This window comes from Heterocephalus glaber, unplaced genomic scaffold (genome assembly GCF_053883595.1).
Source record: "Heterocephalus glaber isolate CG9 unplaced genomic scaffold, H.glaber_assembly_v1.0 deba00001141, whole genome shotgun sequence".
NCBI classification, from domain to species: Eukaryota; Metazoa; Chordata; class Mammalia; order Rodentia; family Bathyergidae; genus Heterocephalus; species Heterocephalus glaber.
In genome coordinates, this window is record NW_028258201.1 from 1,487,759 (window position 1) to 1,506,657 (window position 18,899).

Here is an 18,899-nt window from a genome sequence, read left to right on the forward strand (position 1 = left end):
GATTTTTCACTCCATGTTTATTTCAGAACAAAATAACAAAGCAATGATCCCCAAGGTGAGTTCAGAAGCGCTGGAGGAGGTAAATGGTGAACACAGAGGGGCCAGGAGAGAGTGAAGGGAAGTCCTGCAGCCAGCGCCAGGGCTCCCAGCTGGGCCAGGACTGTGTGATCCTGGGCCTCTCTCAGTGGAGAATGAGAGGTGAGCAGGAAGCCGGTCAGGACGAGCAGAAGCAGGGACACAGGGCCTTCCTTCAGCGCTGCCACCTTCACTTCAGCTGAGGAGTCCTGCAGGGACAGAGGGCAGCAGTGATTCCTGACCTTACCTGAATGCAGCTCCTCTCCCCTCTCAGGACAGCATTGCAGTAAGAAAAGAAAACTCTCTTCAGACTCTCTGACCAATGCAACCTCAGAGCACTGGGTTTTATTAAGTGGAGGAAGAAGGTTTAGGGCAGCTGCCTGATCAGAACTTTGCATCCAAAATCTTTCCCATTATCTCTGTTTCCTGTCTCACCCCCTTACCGCTCCTTATAAAGAGAGCAAATCTGTCTCGAGAGAAGAATCGAGGACATTACCTGTTGGTTGAACTCCGGAGTGTCCTGGAAAGAGAGAAGAAATAGACACTAAAAAGACATGAAGACAAACCTGTCCCCAAACACAGTGTCCCCAGTGTCAGATCTGTCACCTGAGATTTCTCTGACACTACAACCTCTGCCTGCCAGGGAACAGAAAGGAGCACAAACTGAGAGAATGCCACTGAGGAAGCACCTGCCCCGTAAGTGCCCTGCTCAGCGGCTCCTCCTTATTTACCCACAGCTCTCCACCCAGCATTTCTAGGACACTCAGCCTGTCCCTTGTCTCTGCAGGGCACAGCCCCTGGGTTTCAAAACAGGATCCATAAACAACTGATTTCTAAACACTCAGGAAATTGAAGATAACCTGAGGGAAGACTGGGTTCTTCCAGGAACCCCAGAATACCAAGAACTTAATTAACCACAGGAAAACAGTCTGTTTGCCCCAGAAAGGATATGGAGAGTCTCAGCCACCAGGAGGCTCCTTACCTTTCTGATTCCTGAGGTAGATGAACAGCCCCGCCCCAAGGAAGAGCAGCCCCAGCACAAAGCCCCCGACTCCGCTCAGCATCTTGCTCCGTGCAGATGCAGACTGTGCCCCTGGGAGAAGACATGGGCTTTAGCGAGGTTTTTTTTAAACCATAGGTTCAAGTTTCTTCATTGAGACCCTGAAATTCAGAATTTTAAGACTAGAGGGAAAATGGCTGCATTCAAAAGCTAAAATTGGCCATGGTTGGGGTGAAATATTTAAATTTCTATTGAATAGGTATAAAGCTCATACCCTGAATTCATTTACATCTCACAGCCCTGCAATATCCCAGACGTGAGCAGGGACCTGAGCTCAGTAAGCCGAGCAGCCCTCTAGGATGACAGAGCTGATGAAGGGCAGGGCTGAGGGCCCACTCTGCTGCTGCCAGGAGGACCCAGCATGGCTCCTCCTCCAGACCACAGTGAGCAGCCCAGAGCCTCCAAAGCAGCAGAAACACAGGCCCAGCCCAGGGGACGGGTCTGGTGTCAGGGCCGAGGGGTGACCATGACCACTGATGGCACGAGAAGGTGCAAAGCAGGGACTCTTCTCTTCTGCGTGACAGGCATAACTGCACGCGGAAGGCATACAAGAGTTGGTGGAAACTCTCCCAGTTCCACCCCATGAATTGTCCTGAAGCAGAGACATGGAACAGATGAAAATATTGTACAGAGCAGAGAAACTTCACACGCAGGGATGAGGGAAGAGCCCTTGTGGGTAGGACAGGAGCTTGTAAGGTTGGGGCTTCCCACTCACTCCACTCCACGGTGACAGGGCTGCTCCAGCTCGGGTGCTCCACCTGGCAGGCATACACCTCTCCACTCTGAGGAACTGTTTCCAGCATGACCAGGGTCTGGAAGGTCCAGTCCCCGTTCTGGATCAGGCCTGTGGACACCACCCCGGCCTCCTCCTCCTGGCCGTTCCGGAACCATCTGACCTCAATGTGGCCTGGGTAGAAGCCACTCACAGAGCAGACCAGGAGGTTGTGATGCTGCAGGGGCTGGGTCTTTGTGGGGTACAGGGTCACCTTGGGCACAACTAGAGGAGAAAAGGAGAGAGAAGGAGTCAGGCAGGCGGCGCAATGCTTGGTTGGCTGCCTTTCTGCCCCTCTCCAGCAAGGCACCCAGGTCCCTATGGGCCCTCCTCACACCTGCCCAGGGCCCCAGGAGCCACTGTGAGGGGCCCGCAGTTGAGTCCTCACAGCAGGGGCACACTGGGTTTGAAAAGAAATGAACAGTTTTCATAGCTTGACATGACCATTCTCTACTGAGTAGTGTTTTCAGGTCTTTCCAAAGTGCATGAAATATTAATTAAAAGTGGGATTTCTGGAGCCAGACTGCCCGGGTTCCCATCCTGGCTCTGACTCTCCCTGGCTAATCCTGAAAGAGATTTTTACATTTCTTGGTGACTCAGTTTTCTCACCGGTATTGGGTATAAGGACACTGATTGACCATTTAGTGTTTTATTAGAATTAAAGCAACTAAAATACATAAAGCCTGGACCAGAATTTAGCCATGGAAGTATCTTCCTTGTTTATCATCCCCGTTTCCTGTGTGAGAAAATGAGCCACACCAGCAGGGGAACCTGGGAGGAGCAGTGGAGTAGGAAGGGGGCGGAGCATGGACCCCTCTCCACTGTCTCACTTCCGGTGCCAGGAGGGCTGCACACCGGGAAGAAGGGACAGCGAGGTGACCCTAAGGCGGGAGCTGAGTCCCAGAAGTTCAGGAGTCCTGAGGAGAGGGGAGCAGAGGGGAAACCGATCCTTAGAAGACCCCTCCGCACTCAGCTGAGGATGACTCTCCTTTACCAAACACACCTGTCTACTGTTACCAAGTCACATTAAGTTCGGGTTTCTAAACTGATGTTTGTGGTCAACATGGTGTCTGGGACTTACTAATATGTGTGCTTCACGCCTGCTACAATCCCTCACAATACCAACCTCAGTAAATGCATTTTTAGAAAAGGACACTTTTCCACAATACCAGAAAATACAGGCAGAAGATTGCTATTAAATTATTAATGACAATTCTGCATCATATTTTATTAATAAAGTGTTTATGTTGAACATGAAGAGTATAAGCAGAAATGAAATATAAATCAGGAAATGGAGAAAATGCTGAATAAAATAGCAAGAAGGTAGTAAGAATATTTCTGCATTTAAAAAAATCCAAAAAATCATTTAGAAAACTGTAGGAACCCAGAGAATAGGAAAGAAATAATTGTTACAGTAATAGTATTTGGAAATAAGTGTCAAAGAGTGTTCACAAATCTTATAAATCAGAAAAATCAATGTTAAAACTTAAAAATATAATGTTTTAGAGTACGGTGGAACTCTACATCCAAGGGTTCCCCATTGGGGAATTCATCCATCTATGTAGAAAAATATTGAAAAATACATACTGAACATAGTCACTTTTTTGTCATTTTTTTCAAACAATATGACAACTATGTAAGATACCATTTATACAGTGTTGGGTATTATAAGCAATTTAGACATGTTTTGAAATAAAAAGAGGATATACATAAGTTATATGCAAATATTACACCACTTTATACAGCCCTGGAATATTTTTTCAGATTTTGATATTCAAGGAAACACCCCGCACAGCACGCTAAGGGAAAACTGAATTTGTTAGTACTTAATGGTCTCACCAACTGCAATCGCAGGTTAGGTTACAATTACAGACAGAAATAATACTCAGCCACCTCAGTGCTATTACTTATAAAAATCGTAGCATTAATATGTTAAGTAACAAAACTATGATCAAAATCCAGTCCTCCCATCTCTTCAAGGACGGACAGGAGTGTACAGCAGCCAGGCAAGCACTCAGCCAAAACCGGAAACTGAGGCCACAGGAGGCCTGGGGAAGGTCACAGGTGCTCACCCCACAGGAGCGGAGCCCACACTCTTGCTCCCTGAAGAGTGCTGTGCACGCGGCGCACTTGTGTTCCGGGCTCCACTCTAGAGAAGGCTGGGAGCCCAGGCCGGGGGAACGCAGCCCCCCACAGCACCCCAACCGCTGCCCCCCGTGTCCCTGCACCTGCACCCCAACCAAAGATGCTGCATTCCTGGGCCCCCTCTGACTCTCAGCCTTCACCCCAATCCCTGCTTCCTGGGCCTCAGCCCTGGCTCAGCCCCCCCTGCCCCTCCCTGTCCTGCAGCTCAGCCCTGCCCCGCTCAGTGCAGGGTCAGCCAGGTAGGGCAGGGACACACAGTGCGCTCTTCCTCTCTCCCTCTCTCCCTTCCCCTCCTCTCCAAGGCTGCCCAGGGCCCACACTCACCTCTCCTCTGCACAGTGAAGCTCTCACCAACCCCATAGTTGTGTCTGCAGTACGTGTCCACCGCGGCGCGCCTCTGCTCCAGGAGCTCCTTCTGGCTGTTCCAGTACTCGGCGTCCGGCCGCCCCAGCTCGGTCACGGCGCGGTACTCGCCCACCTCGCTGTCGAAGCGCGCGAACTCCTCGCGGTTGTGGATGTTTCTCTCCAGGAACCGCACCCGCTCCGTCCCGTTGGAGAAGTGACACTCGAATTTAAGTTGCTCCACGAAACGCGCTGTGGGCAGCAGGGACCTGGTCAGCGCCACCCTCCGGGGAGGACACCGCCAGCCACGCGCGAACACCAGCTCCCGGCCATCGGGTCCCCTCCGGGCAGAGGCACCGGGGCGGGAACCCCGCTCCTTCCGATCCCATCTCGGCCCCGCCCGGCCCCGCCCAGCCCCGCCCCGCCCACAGCCCGACCTGGATTCGCCCCTCACCCGCCCCACCTGCTGCCGAGGCCCCGCCCACAGCCCCGCTGACTCTCAGCTCCAGAGGGCTGCACCCTGTCCTCCAGCGGGGCCTGCTCCTCCTGGGAGTTCACCCTGGTGAGGGGAGCAGGAGGGGCAGAGGCCAAGCCCGGGGACCAGTGCAGAGCAGCGGGGCACAAGAGGAGCGGGCTTTGCCCAGAGAAGAGCAGGCCGAGCTCAGTACAGCAGGGGCCTGGCAGGGACTGAGCAGGACTGAAATGTGGCTGGAAAGGGCAGCTCCAGTGAGTGGGGCTGGGCGTGGCCCAGGCCTGCGTTGTGGGAAAGAGAAAGGTCATGCCGTGTGCATAGGGCTCACACAATCCGTGATCTTCATGGAGGAGCCAGAAGACAGCAGGCACTGAAGCGCAGAAACCAGGTGGACAGGAGCAAGGATGGGGTAAAGATCAGATCGGGCCGGAGGTCAAGTGCAACCAGCCTTGTAGTTGATGCCAGGATTTCGGATTTTAAGTCATGGCAGGCTGTTCAACAGGTCTAAGGCGTTTGAAGTGATGACCCAATACAGGCCCACAATCCCATATCTGAATTCTCAATTCACAAATCCACATCGGTTTAAAAATGTGGTGGACACAGCAAGGCCTCAGGGGAAGCTGGGAGCCTCCTGCTGACTGGAGTTTGGCGCTCTCCCTAGCAAGGGCCTCTGAGTGCTGAATGTGCCTCAGTGTCAGTGTCTGGCCAAGCCTCGGAGCACACTCTTTTTGTTTGTTTGTTTGTTTGTTTGGTACTGGGGATTGAACTCAGGTCCTTGCGCTTTCCAGGCAGGCAGGGGAACCACTGAGCTAAATCCCTGGCCTGAAGCACACTCTTACACCAAGCCCTTTGGGACCAGAACGCTTTGACTAATCATTAAGGATTTAGGAACCAGATGAGAAAACAGCTTTTAGGTTACTTATCAGAGTGCTTAACATTCCTAGATTGCTTGAATCTTCAGATTCTGTTCCTGAAGACATGGAGGGCCAACTATGTATGCATTCAGCAAGGTTAAAGAAATGAGAGCCAAGAATGATGCTTAGATCTTCACACAGAAAGATTCCTTGTTTTGGACCTGGAGTTACTTTCTTGAATAAGAAAGCTGTGAAGCTGACTTCAGATGACCCAGCAGAAAGAGCAGCAGCCCAGCTGATACGTTCTGATGTGCAGTAGATTACAGACTCCAGAGTGTTGCTAGGCGCAGACTCTGAAGCTGAGGTGCAGAAGGCTAAGCAGGCTTCTAGAGGCTGCCCTTGGTGTGCTGGCTGACCAGGAGAACTGGGAGCTGGTTGGTGTTCAAGGTAGTCTAGGAGAGCACACCCCCTTCTCACTGGGCCGTACGCCCTGGAAAGCCAGGCTTACTAAAGAAGCATTTCTGTGCCCGCTGCCCTGGTTCCAATTCAGTGGAGCTGGTGGCAGCCTTGGCAGACCTCCAGGCAGAGGCTAGCTGCCCCATCTGTCTAGGATACTTGAAAAGCCCAGTGACAATCTACTGTGGGCCTAACTTCTGCCTCGCCTGCATCAGTGAGTCCTGGAAGGATCTGAGAGGCAGTTTCCCCTGCCCTTCTTGCCATCATCTCTGTCCACACAGAAAATTCCAGAACAATTTCCAGCTAGGTAATCTGACTGAAGTGGCTAAGCTACTGCCGCTGAGGAGCACCAAGAGAAAAGGGAGGAAGGGAATGCTATGTGTGAGAAGCACAAACAGGTTCTGACCGTTTTCTGCCAGAAGGACCTAGAGGTTTTGCGTCCACAGTGCAGTTTCTCTGCTGCTCACCAGGAGCACTACGTCTGGACCACAGAGAAGGCCGCTGTCTACCACAGGAAACAGCTGGAGCGGCACACTGAACTCTGGAAGGAGTGGAACAAACTGAAAAATTGATTACTGTGCAGACTGGAAAATCAGTGGAACTTAAGAAAAAGGTAGAACATAGGAAGGAAGAAATAAAGTCTGAATTTGAACACTTTATGGTGTTTCTTCAAAATGAGCAAGAGATGATTCTTAGGCAATTGCAAGATGAAGAGAGGGAGATTTTAGCAAAAGCAAATGAAAGCCTAACAGACATTTCAGAGCATGCTTCTGCATTAAAATGTCTATTAAAAGAGATAGCAAATATGTAAAGTCCGAAGTTGAATTGCTGACAAGTGTTAAGAGTATCTAGCACAGATATAAAAGTTTAAAATGCCCTGACATTTTTTTCATTCTGATTCAAAGATTATAGTTGTCGGCTTCCTCCACAATATTCTGGACTAAACAAAATTATCAAGCTATGTCAAGTAGATGTACTCATAGATCCTGAAACAACACATCATCAACTTATTATCTCAGAAGACAGGAAAACTGTGCGTTATGGAAATATGCAAAAACTACCTCACAGCCCCAAAAAGTTTTACATCTGACCAGCTGCACTAGGTGGTAAGGGGTACAGCTCCGGCAGGCAGTACTGGGAGGTGGAGGTGAAAGACAAGCCCGAGTGGATCCTGGGTGTCTGTAACCAGTCTCTTCCCAGGAGGAAAAGAACCAGAATCAACCCTTTCTAGTAAAAGACGGGCTATGGGGAATTGGGCGATGTAGTCACACTAGTTACACTGCATTCGATCCTAACAAAATTAATCTTTTGTCAAAAGTAATACCCACTAAGATTGGCATTTTCTTAGACGTTGAAATGGGTGAGGTTTCCTTTTACAATTTAAATGATAGATCTCTTCTGTTTACTTTTAATGATTATTTTGGAGGAGCACTTTGGCCTTATTTCTACACTGGAACTGAGTCACGACACCTCAGAACCTGTACCATAACAGAATCTGAATGATGAGCTATTGGAAATCTCTTTTTGTTGTTTGTTTTTTACAGTTAGTGGACAGAAGAGAACCAGTTATCAAGCAAATATTTAGTAAAATTCAATTTGAATAGATGGTGTCTACTCAAATAGATGTAGTCAATGGGTTTTTCCAGTTTTCACTAAATAATTTTGTCTGTTTCATCAGGTTCTAAAAATGTAATTATAGTGCCTACTTTGTAGATAAATCAAGGGCGTCTTACTAGAAGTTCTTAAAATACTTGGAAAATGTATTTCTTAACTGAAAGTGTTACTCACTTTAGTAGTTGTCAATAAATCTACATTCATTTTTTTAAAAATGTGATAGCAAATTCATTTTAGTGAAGCTGTATCTCAGGAGTCTTATGGGTCACATGGGTTCCATCTTTGAATATCTAGAAATATACACACATATCTGTATACACACACATAGCAGTGGTGATTGAGGGCTGGGGATTTAGCTCAGTGGCACTGCGCCTGCCTTGCAAGCATAAGGTCCTGAGTTCTATCCCTGGTACCAAAAAAAAAAAAAAAAGAAAGAAAGAAAGAAAAGAAAATAGCAAGTTCAAGCCTAGCCTGGGCAAATTAACAACTTAATGAGAACCTATCTCAAAATTAAATTTGGACCAGGGATGTAGCTCAGGGGCACTGTGCCTGCCTGGCAAACACAAAATCCTGGGTTTGATCCCCACTATCAAAAAAAGAAGAAGAAGAAGTGGTGATTGATGGAAATAATGGTTAACATCTAAATTTTTAAAATTTCTCTATATCTATTATACATTTTGGTTCTTATTTATGCTTTTGATTTCTCACACCAGAGAAACAATTCGATACTTAAACCTGCCTGTCCCAGAGAGGAAGAGAACAATTGAGGGTGGAGGGGGAAGAAAGGAAGGGAAAAGAAAAAAAGAATAGAAAGGAAAAAATGGAAACAAAGATTTGGTAAATGGGAGGGGGGTTGAAGGGAGGGAAGGAGGGTGGGAAGAAAAGAAACAGCAAGACGCACCATGTACAGGTACAAATTCCCTATGCTGAATGTGATCATTATGTATATCTAACACACACCAATAGAATCAACCCTACAAAAGTATTTCTCTTACCCTGAAGCAGTTGTGGACATTCTCCTTACTGTCTGCAGAGGGTGTGATTTTTACAAATATAGTGACTGGTGCTGCCAAGTGCCATCCAACATCCAGCAGCAAGGCAGGATCGTGAAAACCATTACGGTGTATCCTCATCCACCCGACCCATCTCCATAGACCTGCCACCATGTGAGTCTGGCTCTTCCCCAAACTCAAAATGACCATGGAAGGTGAACGTTTTGAATTGATGAAGGAGCCAGGACAGTGCGACTGAAGACACAAAAAGTGACTTCCAGAACTGTTCAGAAAGGGTCAAGAACAATGGGATAAGGTGTTGAAACCAAGCAGGAATATTTTGTGGGAAACTAAAGGCAATGCGTGTTTAACTATAATATTTTAAAAATATTTAAACCCCTTTTTCTATCATATCTTATATATCATATGTATGTATGTATGTATATGTATGTGTGTGTGTGTGTATATATATATATATATACATATATTGTGGTTTTAACTTTAAAAAGTCAAAGAGTTTTTTAAATAAATAATAAATATGACCAAATTCATGCAACCATTTGGGATTATCAATAGGAAAGAATACAGAATCACTGCAAAACTTTGAAGCACATTACGGAACAATATTTGTGCCAATTGTATTAGTTTTCCATCACAGTAACAAAATATCTGAGATAACCAACTTATAAAGAAGAAAGATATATTTTGGCTCATGATAGGGATGTTTCAGTCCATGGTTAGGCGGACCCATTGCTTTTGTGCCAGTGGAGCAGTGTAACATGGCAGGGGGCATGTAGAGAACCAAATGTTCATCTCACGGCTGGGGCATGAAACAAAGAAAAGATACTGGCACCCCACATTTCCCTTTGAGGGCTCCCCTTGCATGAGCTAAAACCTCCCATTAGGCCACACCTTCAAGCTTCTACTAAGCTGAAGCCCAAGCCGTTAACACATGGACTTTTGGAGAACACCCAAAGTACAGCATCAATCTTTACTCTGTAACATATAAACACAGGATTTTCATAAGTAACAGTTAGCGATGACCAATAACGCATAAAACATGAGGAAACACCGAAAACTTTCAAAGATAAAAGGTAAAGATCTCAAACTTGCATTGACTGAATAGATTCAACGCGGCAGAGTTCTAAAACAGACTAATTTAACTTCTTTCTTTTACTAATGAAATAAGGTGAAATAAACCATAATGAACTGAACTGCTAAGGGAGAACTCTGCATAACATGTGACTCCAGAATGTTTAGAAGCAGCACACTGAAAGTCAGTGTTTCAACCTGAGGACTCTTGGTGGTTTGGATGGGATAATTCCCCAAATATCCCCTGCCAGTACTGGGGCTCGGAAGGTGGGGAGTGAGAGGCAAAACTCTCCCTGGGTGAGACCACTGGTGTAAATCATCTGAAAAATCCATGATGAGAAAAAAAGTGATAATAACTGAAAAAAACCAAAATGACGATGTCTGAAAATTATATCTCACTTGTGAATTATTCTTTACAGAAGAAATTTTGGATAATCATAGATATATTTTTGGACTGGCTCAATTCCATTCTGTGGGGCTTAAATTCACTGCAAGCAAGCTGGGCTGTGAGAAAACGAAATTTCCTTGTCCCTGTGCAGTGGTCCACACACCACACTCCTTGGTAGCTGCTGAGAAGTGAGGAGGAATCTCCCCAGGATGACACCTGAGGTGAAGTCTCAGGCCAAGGAAACTCGTCCCGTAGGAAGCAGATATGGAGAGATTTCAACCTCTCTGCTTACTGCAGTGTAAAGAGGCCTGAGGAACCGCAGCATTTGGACAAAGCAGTTGTTAGACGTTATTTTACAGTTCATACTTAATAAATCAGCCTCAACAGATGTCTGTCACAGACTTGTGCTGATGTTCATAAGTGAACAGCAGAGAAAGCCTGTGTAAACTATGATGCCATTAATGAGAATAAATCATATCAATTTCAATATATAACAAAAGCTTATCACATAAAAATATGAGTAAGTCTGAGACAGACAGTGAGCATGGACCATCACACCCCTGTCAGACACAGCCCGAGTGCTGGGTAGATGCAGGTGGGGGCACTGAGAGCACAGGGAGAGATTCTCAGAGGTGACGCTGTGAGAACAGGGGATCAGCTAACCTGCACCCTGAGCCATGTGTGCTCACTGCAGCTAGAGACCATCATAGCTTCCTCAGAGAGGGCTCCTAGAGAGGCGGAGCTGACACACCGGAAACAGCAATAGGTGGCAACGCAGACAGCGCTGCTGCATCCACTACTGGTGGATCTCACTCACTGAAATCATGGCGTGCCCAGCGCAGTTTGCTAGTGGAGAAAATACTGACGCTGACGCAGGTTTCTGAGATCTTCCGGCAATGAAATGTAATAGCTATGATAACGTATTACGATGACACGGTGTTTAAGTTAATGTGAGTTATATACAAGTATAAGCTATTAGCAAAGAGTTTATTAAGGAAAAATGTACTAAAACTTATTGTGTATTTATTCTTCTACTTCATTTACCATTTTTATTGTGCAAATTTATTAGAATACCATTTCTTTCTTTACATCCTGAGCGCAGATATCTATGGTTTGGTTGGTAGAAACAATGTGCTTAGTTACAGGTTACTACCTATATCCACTGAAAATGCTCTATAATTAATTGGGAAATGCAGTATTAGTTGTTTATTTCCAAAATTCTAATTTCCCCCACAGTTTCAGAAGGAGAATTGTGCATCTATCTATATATATACCTTGGTTCATGAGCTCAAGTCTTTCCAAGATTCTGGTCTCAAACCAACCTGGATGAGAACCAAATCAAATTTCCACATAAGGTCAACAATGAACCTAACCATTGAATGTGATTCAGTTCTCATCCAAGTCAGTTTGCAACTAGAACAGTGGAAAGAATTGAGTTCATGAACTGAGGTACCACTGTACTTGAGATGTCACTGATGACAGTATAAAGAATGGTTTTCATTTTAAAAAAGCAAGAGTAGAAAGAAGGAAATGAGTTTGGTGACTTCTAGTGTAATCCAGGTACAAGAGGATGATAGCCAGGACTAGGGCAGTAGTTAGAACACAAAAGGTGACAGTGAGCTGTAGACCACTTTGGAGGCCGAATTCCTGGGACTTCTGGACAGATAGGATGAAAACAGCTTGCACAGAAGTAAGTACACAATGTGAAAGGCACGGTTCTTAATGCTGTAAAACGTCATATATCTAATCCTCAAACACCTCTAGAAAATAAATATTATATTCCTACTTGATGATGAAAGCATCTAAAGAATGAAGGGGTTAAAATTCTTGCCCACAATTACGTATGGCATGACAAGTTGAACAAGTTTTTAAAACCGGGAAATCTGGATGTGTTATCCTAGTATTTCATCACGAGCTACCCCTATATAAAAAAATTGCTGGAAAAAATTAAATCTACATTTTCTGAGTTATTGGTACCATACAAGTCTTAGCAAAAGATTACACTAATCTCAAAATTGCTGAATAGAGTCTATTTTTCCCAGTCATTTCAATTTCTTGGAAATTTTCAATAATATTAGCGACTTCATCTTTGAGACTTCTACTATCCTTTTGAAATGATCAGAATTGGTTAACATCTGTCATATCCTCATTACATAGCATCGCCTCATGTTCTCCCAAACCAAACCAAAATCCTGTCAATGAATCAGTTGTATGTAGGAACTCTACTAATTTCACTCTAGACAAATATAGTTGAACTTTTTAACTCTTTCCTTTTCTTTTCATTTGATTGTAGGATATATATGTGCATATGTATTATATATTAGACATATATGTACAATACATATATAGTATATGATGTTGATGTACATTTGCATATTAGCTGAAATATGTATCAGTTATCATATACAGTTTTTCAGTTACTCAAAGCATGAAACTTTAAATTATTTAACTGAATTCTTTGCCTTGTCAACATCACCAAGCCAATATTGGGTGATCCTTCGGGTCCCCTTCCTGACTGCGGTCCCTCCGGTGGCCCATTTCACAAACGATCAGTGGTCACACCCTTCTGTGCTCTGTCTGTGTGTCTGCAGCTCCCAATGCACATCCATGTATCAGCCTTGGCCAGGTGGAGGACTCTCCTCTTTGGAGAAGCTGAGAAGATGTGTCCTCATAGACACACTTTATAAAAAGGGAGCAGGTCCGAGACCAAAACTCCATTCGCCATGGAGAAATGATGACATAGAGGGTGAATTCAAGATCAGACAAGGTCTCCCTCATTAAGCACAAATTCTCTAGGCACCTTCTTGACAAACAAGAAAAAATAAAGCTGTGAAGTAGCTAATCTCTCTCACTTGTCTGTTTTTCCCCTGCGCTTACTGGTGTTCATCCATGGTTATCCTGCCCCACCCCAGCTGTGTCCAGTATGCTATTGCCATATTAAGGAAATAAAAACTTAGGATGTCCCCTTAAATTATTGTTTTGTATTTGAAATTAAGATTTATCTGGCCATCCTGCAACTTACGAACACTAACCAAAGAAAGTGGAATGGATCCAAAGCTTCTGCATGTTCTTCAACACAGGCCCATGAGAGGCTACACATAGAATGAGTTCAGGTGGAACTTTCCAAATAATAAAAGCAAAGTGAAATTCAAAGTTTTCTATGTTTTGAAAGTAGCAATTCTTCCAGTATTTTCCACTGCTAAGAAATTTATGGGTGCATGCCAACACCAAAAACTTTACCAATATTTTAACTCCATGTAGCCAATAGTCACTAATGTGGTTCAAAGCCAAGACCTGAGAATCACGAGAAGCTGAACCCAACTTGTACTTTTTTGCGTGGGTCTACTTTCACCATCCATGGGCTTTCCCCTGACAGTTACATTGGACTTAATAAGAGTATATTACTCAGAGGTGTATTGATAAGTGTGATATGAGTGGCTCTTTCTAATGCTGATCACAAAGTAAATACACTATACACACATTATCATTTTAATTTTCATAAATTCATGAAGGGAAACTCACAAGAACTTTGATTCTTCAGTTTTCTTCAATAAATAATTCCTTCACCATAAATTAGCAATTGTTTAATATTATTTTATCTCTCATTGCATTGTGAGCACAGAAGGCAGAAACACTGGCCTCATACACTCACGTAGCACACACGAGCCTAACGTACAGGAGTCTGTTGCAGCAGAACACAGGGGTGTTCCATGTCCCCCAATTTGCACTGTAATCTTTCTGCTAGCACTGTGTAACACTGCATAAGCCCTGTAAATTTTAGATTCCATATATATGTTTTAAAACGCTCACCATATGATAGAAAAGTTAGTGGAATGACATACTGAAACATATAAGCCACTTCAATGCTACAAGATTCCATCCTGACAGAGACTGGATTACGATTTTCCTCCTTCCTGTCTCACCACTAGGTTCTTAGGCACTTCCTCACTGCTGAGGCACAGTAGTGGACACCCACAGCTCACATGCAGATGGGCTAGTTTTTTTCTCATAGTGTCAGAAGTTTCGGGCCATTTGGGCAGCCTCGACAGAGAGATGGCCTGGGGGAAGGGCCTGGCAGAAGGGCCTGGCAGAGGAAGGCTGCTCATGGCAGGGTAGGCAGGAAGCAGAGAAAGGGGGAGGAGCCAGGGAGGGAGGCTCCTCCTTCCAGGTCACACCCAGGCAACTCCCTCTTCTGACCTGACCCCATGTCCCACAGCAAGAAAACCATATCACTCCCATTCAGTCACCTTCCAAAAGCCCTCCCTATGAGCACATGAGGCCTTCAGGGACATTCTTAATCTCAATCATAGCACCAGGGTAATAACTGCTGTATTCAAATTGATTAATAAGTAAGTGTGCACTGGCTATGTGAATAATGCCTTGCATAACAGGTCGACATGGTGCATAGGTCAGCCTGTGCTCCCACCTCTGACTGGTCCTCACTTCTCTTCAAGATCCTTACCCTGTCACATTATGTCCAAGTGTCCCTAGGCCCAAGGCACAATCTTTCCCTGAGCCCAGCTACTCAAAGGCATCTTCACTCCAGCGTTCACTTCTGTAGTTCCCATTCTCTCCCTCAAATACTCCAATCACTTTCCGCCCTGAATGCTCAACACACTGCAAAGGAGAAATCTGTGGTACCCAGGAAACACTTCTGTCACGCTGCCCCCTTACCTCCTCTGTCGTCCTCCCACCACTGGCCACTCCCTCCTCCTGGGAATACTCTATTGTCCCTCACTTCCATGCATCACATTTCCCTGGTTTTCCTCCAAATCACTGTTCCTCCTTCTCAATCTGCTTTCTTGGTCCTTTCCTTTTTCTTGTTTTGTACACAGTCTCTTCTTCATAACCTCTTTGACTTTTCTGGAATTCAATACAGTATCTGTGTCAATAACGTCAGCAAGCACACTTCCAGACTGGACCTCATCCTGAACTGCAGATGCGTAAATTCATCTATTTATGGGTCTACATAATGCCAAAAGAACCTCAATTTTAACTGGACTAAAATCTCTACTTCTAATGAGCCATTTTCCATTGTGACCCCATCAGTTTAAGTAAGCAGCACTCCATCTATGTATTTATTTCAGACAAAATTCTGAGAAGTTTGATTTTTGACCTGAGCTTACATCTAATTCATTGTCAAAATATGCAAAAACCTACCCCAAATTCTTTATCTGCATCACGATCTTCATCATAGCCACGCTTGATGAAGCCCAAGCTTGTCTTCCCTGGAGAACTCGATTGTGCCCCTCAATAGTCTCTCTGCTCCCCACAACAATCTAATCGCCACACAGAAGCTGCAATTGTGTCATAGAATTGAATATAAATTTACATTCCATGCAATGGTCCTGCAGATCTCCCTATCTGGATACACGCGAGTCACGTCTCGTACCCTGACTGTCATGGCCTAATCTGAGGATGTGCTGAGGCCTCTGCAACCTCCCTCACCTCACCCAACCCCAGCCCAATGCCTCGCTCACCACCCTTCAGCCACTCCAGCTTTCTTTCTGTCCCCTACACACGTCACGCATCTTCCCGCACCTTATCCTGTCCCTTGCGCGTGTCCACGGAGCACTTGTCCCTTAGGTCTGCACCTGACTGGCTTCTTCTCTTTATTGCAGTCTTGGCTAAATGCCACCTGCTCAGGGAGAGCTCCTTCACATGTGGAGTGGAGTTTGGAGAATCCATTCTCTCTGTCCCATTGCCTTAATATCATTTCATCAGAGTACTTCTGCTCTCTGAAATTTTGTTTTCTGTCAAATATTTCTTGGGTTATTGTCTTTCTTCCCTGGCATTAGGTGAACTCTGTGAGTAGAGGCCTTTTCTATCTTATTCAAGTATAATGTTATGATTCTACTACAGAGTTCAGGATACAATCCTTGCTCAGAAAATTTCCTGTGGTCTAAAGGAAGCAGCCAGTGTTCTGTGAACCAATCACTGTGAGGCTGTAGAAAGGAGGAAGGAGCTCAAGTTCCAACACTCTTTTACTCTGATGACCTCCCCATCTCTCCTGCTTCCTGTGAGGAACTCAGACAAACATGGTCTTGTTAAGTCCCTCTGATTCTAGGTATTCACAGGTATAGAAAATGCAACCGGAAGAAAAAGAGGGAAATTTTCCTTAAAATTTATCTTCTCTAATGGATCTCCTATAGAGCTGAAAATCTGTGCAAATTTCAAATATTTTCAGTAAAAGTAACAGCCTTGCTGGTGAAAGAATAGGAAAGTAGTGGAAGTCAAGCTAATCCACCATGGCTAATTAGGAAAAAGAGAGGGCACAATGCAAAAAAAGAAAAACAAAAACCCCCGCAAAACTATGACCTTTGGGTAAAGATCCAATAGGCCAATATGCCAATGAGTTTCCTTTCCTTGCTTATTGGCTTTAAGCCTCATGAGATGGTATTAACCTCCACACTCTCTCTGTACTCCTGCTAGTACATATGCTTTGAGGCACAAAACATTACTGATAGTTTGATTATTTTTTACTTAAATACAGATTTTCATCCCTTTTATCCAAACTAGTTCAAACCATTTGGTGTGTTCAAGCCAGAGTATGTAGGATGTGAGAAGAAATTGATGGTATAGAAAGGTTCAAAGGAGATCAATAAAATGAACCCTACGCTATGTCAGGTGCCCAGACCCGAATGTGAGACAACAAAGAACATCCCACAGATGCTGATTTTCTACCGGGTAATTTGAAGTACAAAGAACCTCTAATTCCACTGCCGGCTGCTAAGAGCAGGCGAGAGAGCACTAACCCCCACTGGCATCACAGCCCCCACTCAGAGGTTCGGGCTCAACTCCTGGAGCTCAGGAAGAAAGAGGGAAGGTGACAGAGGTCGCCTCTCGGGATGACAGGGGCATCAGCATCGACCTCACTGAGGAAGGAACACGGGATCTCTGGGGAAACCATTCAAATTTAGGCTCCACGTAAAATTTTTGGAGAAACCTTTTAAAGTAGAATAGTTTACTATCTTCTACTAAAAGAGAGAACACAGTTATATGCATAAAATATAATAGAATTATACATATAGAGTTCTCTTTTTAAAGAGAAATCTTCTCTTTTTTGACATAACACAACATAATATAGGGAGGTGCTATATTTGGAAATTAGTTTAACGTCCTTATTCCTAAATCCTCTCAAGGCTCTGAGAGAATGTGATTTGAGTCTGGAGTTTTTACTGGAGAAGACTTAAGAAATGGCTTCTGTAAAAATTCTCTCACATGGGTCTCACAGGAAGGACTAGCATCCAGGCTCCTATTGCTGGAAATAGCTTAGAATCCATATAATGAAGGTAATTGTTCACCAAAGCAAATGTCTCAAGTTTTAAGGAAGTTGGCCTGGACACAGTAAGAAAATTAACTCCATTCCTACTCCCAGCTACCACAGCTCACCATCTAAGGGCCACTTACGTCGGGTGTCCCTGGCCAAAGCCAGGAGTGGACTCAGCACCATCAGGGTCACCGTCAGGGCTGCCATGAGGGAGCCTCCAGGGAGCCCCAGGCACAGCATGCTGGAGAACAGGACAGGACTGGTCAGAGAAGAGCAGTTAAGTCTCAGGGAAAAATATGTCCCCGTCCACCTACATTCCAAATAATAATAACCAAGAAGTTCATTTCTTTGGTGCCTGGTTGGGTAAACTCAGTGTGGAAGAACCAATCAGCATCAGAGGTGAATAGCATCATCAGTTGCTAGTCAGAGTTTCAAAATGAAGGTCCTCTTCAGAAACTTACAATTTCCTTCATTAAAAGGACTGTTTTTATTTCATAGTTTAAAGATCTGATTCAGTCACATCTGAAACATTTTAATTGGACTACTATGGTGAACCAGCTCTGTGCTGGATGGTGCTGCATTCGCAGGTTTGAGCCTTGTAGCAGCAGACTTCAGCCCTCCCTGGAAGACAGAGCTACTTAAACATCTCCACGGGTGAAGGTGATAGGAGTAAAAGTGGTGGAGGGAAGAACACTGAAAGTAGGAGAGCTTCAATTTGGTCACAATTTAGTGTTGTTGATTTGGGGAAAGTATTTAACTTCACAGTTGAAATTAAAGTCCTGCGATCCCTCCAGATATGTGAACAACGAAAACTGCTGTGATTCTCTAGGCACCTCCTAGAGCAGCACCCCCTGGTAACTGATGATGTTGCAGAAATAAAGCTGTTGATTGGCTGGCCTTTTCTGGTAAGCTAAAAGAAACAAAGTTAACTTCAATAAGGACTTTCAAGTTTGTCTCCTGATATTTTCAGTGATTTTAGTGACAGCCCCAAAACACACATATGAAGGAGCTTCCATTTCTGTTAAATGGAGAGTTTTGAGTGTTTCTTTATAGAGTAATTTAACCCCAAAATATGATTGGGCCACTGTTCAAATAAAAATATTCAGGGACTGAAAGTTCAGTAAAGGATTCAAAGTCAGTCATAATAACTCTGCTTTAAGACAATTAATATTTTATGTGAAATATGTTCAATGCAATCAGGCATGGTGCCATGCATAGTAATTCCAGAACTATGGAAGCCTGAGGCAGGGGCATTGAAGTTCAAGCACACCTGGGGCATTTAGTAGCTTAGTGAGACCTTATCTCAAAATAAAAGTTTTAAAAGGCTGGGGATGTACTTCAGTGTAAAGGCCCTGTGTTCAATCCAG

At 44.6% G+C, this 18,899-nt stretch overlaps 1 protein-coding gene and 1 pseudogene across 1 annotated transcript; one reads left to right on the top strand and one right to left on the bottom strand.

Annotated features, from left to right (window-relative positions):
• LOC101705012 (HLA class II histocompatibility antigen, DR beta 5 chain) lies at window positions 1–17,872 on the bottom strand. Its single transcript, XM_004846867.3, has 6 exons — window positions 17,673–17,872; window positions 4,377–4,646; window positions 1,851–2,132; window positions 1,058–1,168; window positions 572–595; window positions 1–284 (listed from the first exon to the last, which is right to left on the bottom strand). Exons 1-6 carry the CDS (start codon window positions 17,770–17,772, stop codon window positions 271–273), a joined length of 801 nt encoding a protein of 266 aa, XP_004846924.2. The 5' UTR covers window positions 17,773–17,872; the 3' UTR covers window positions 1–270.
• Window positions 5,173–7,679, top strand: LOC147828321 (tripartite motif-containing protein 60-like; annotated as a pseudogene).
• Window positions 17,873–18,899: the final 1,027 nt, after the last annotated feature.

Coding starts and splice junctions, on each gene's coding strand:
- LOC101705012 (XM_004846867.3), bottom strand. CDS start 17,772: ATGCTGTGCCTGGGGCTCCCTGGAGGCTCCCTCATGGCAGCCCTGACG. Junction 4,647..17,672: donor TTTGGCCAGGGACACCCGAC/GTAAGTGGCCCT, acceptor TGCTGCCCACAG/CGCGTTTCGTGGAGCAACTT. Junction 2,133..4,376: donor CTTCACTGTGCAGAGGAGAG/GTGAGTGTGGGC, acceptor TTTCTCCTCTAG/TTGTGCCCAAGGTGACCCTG.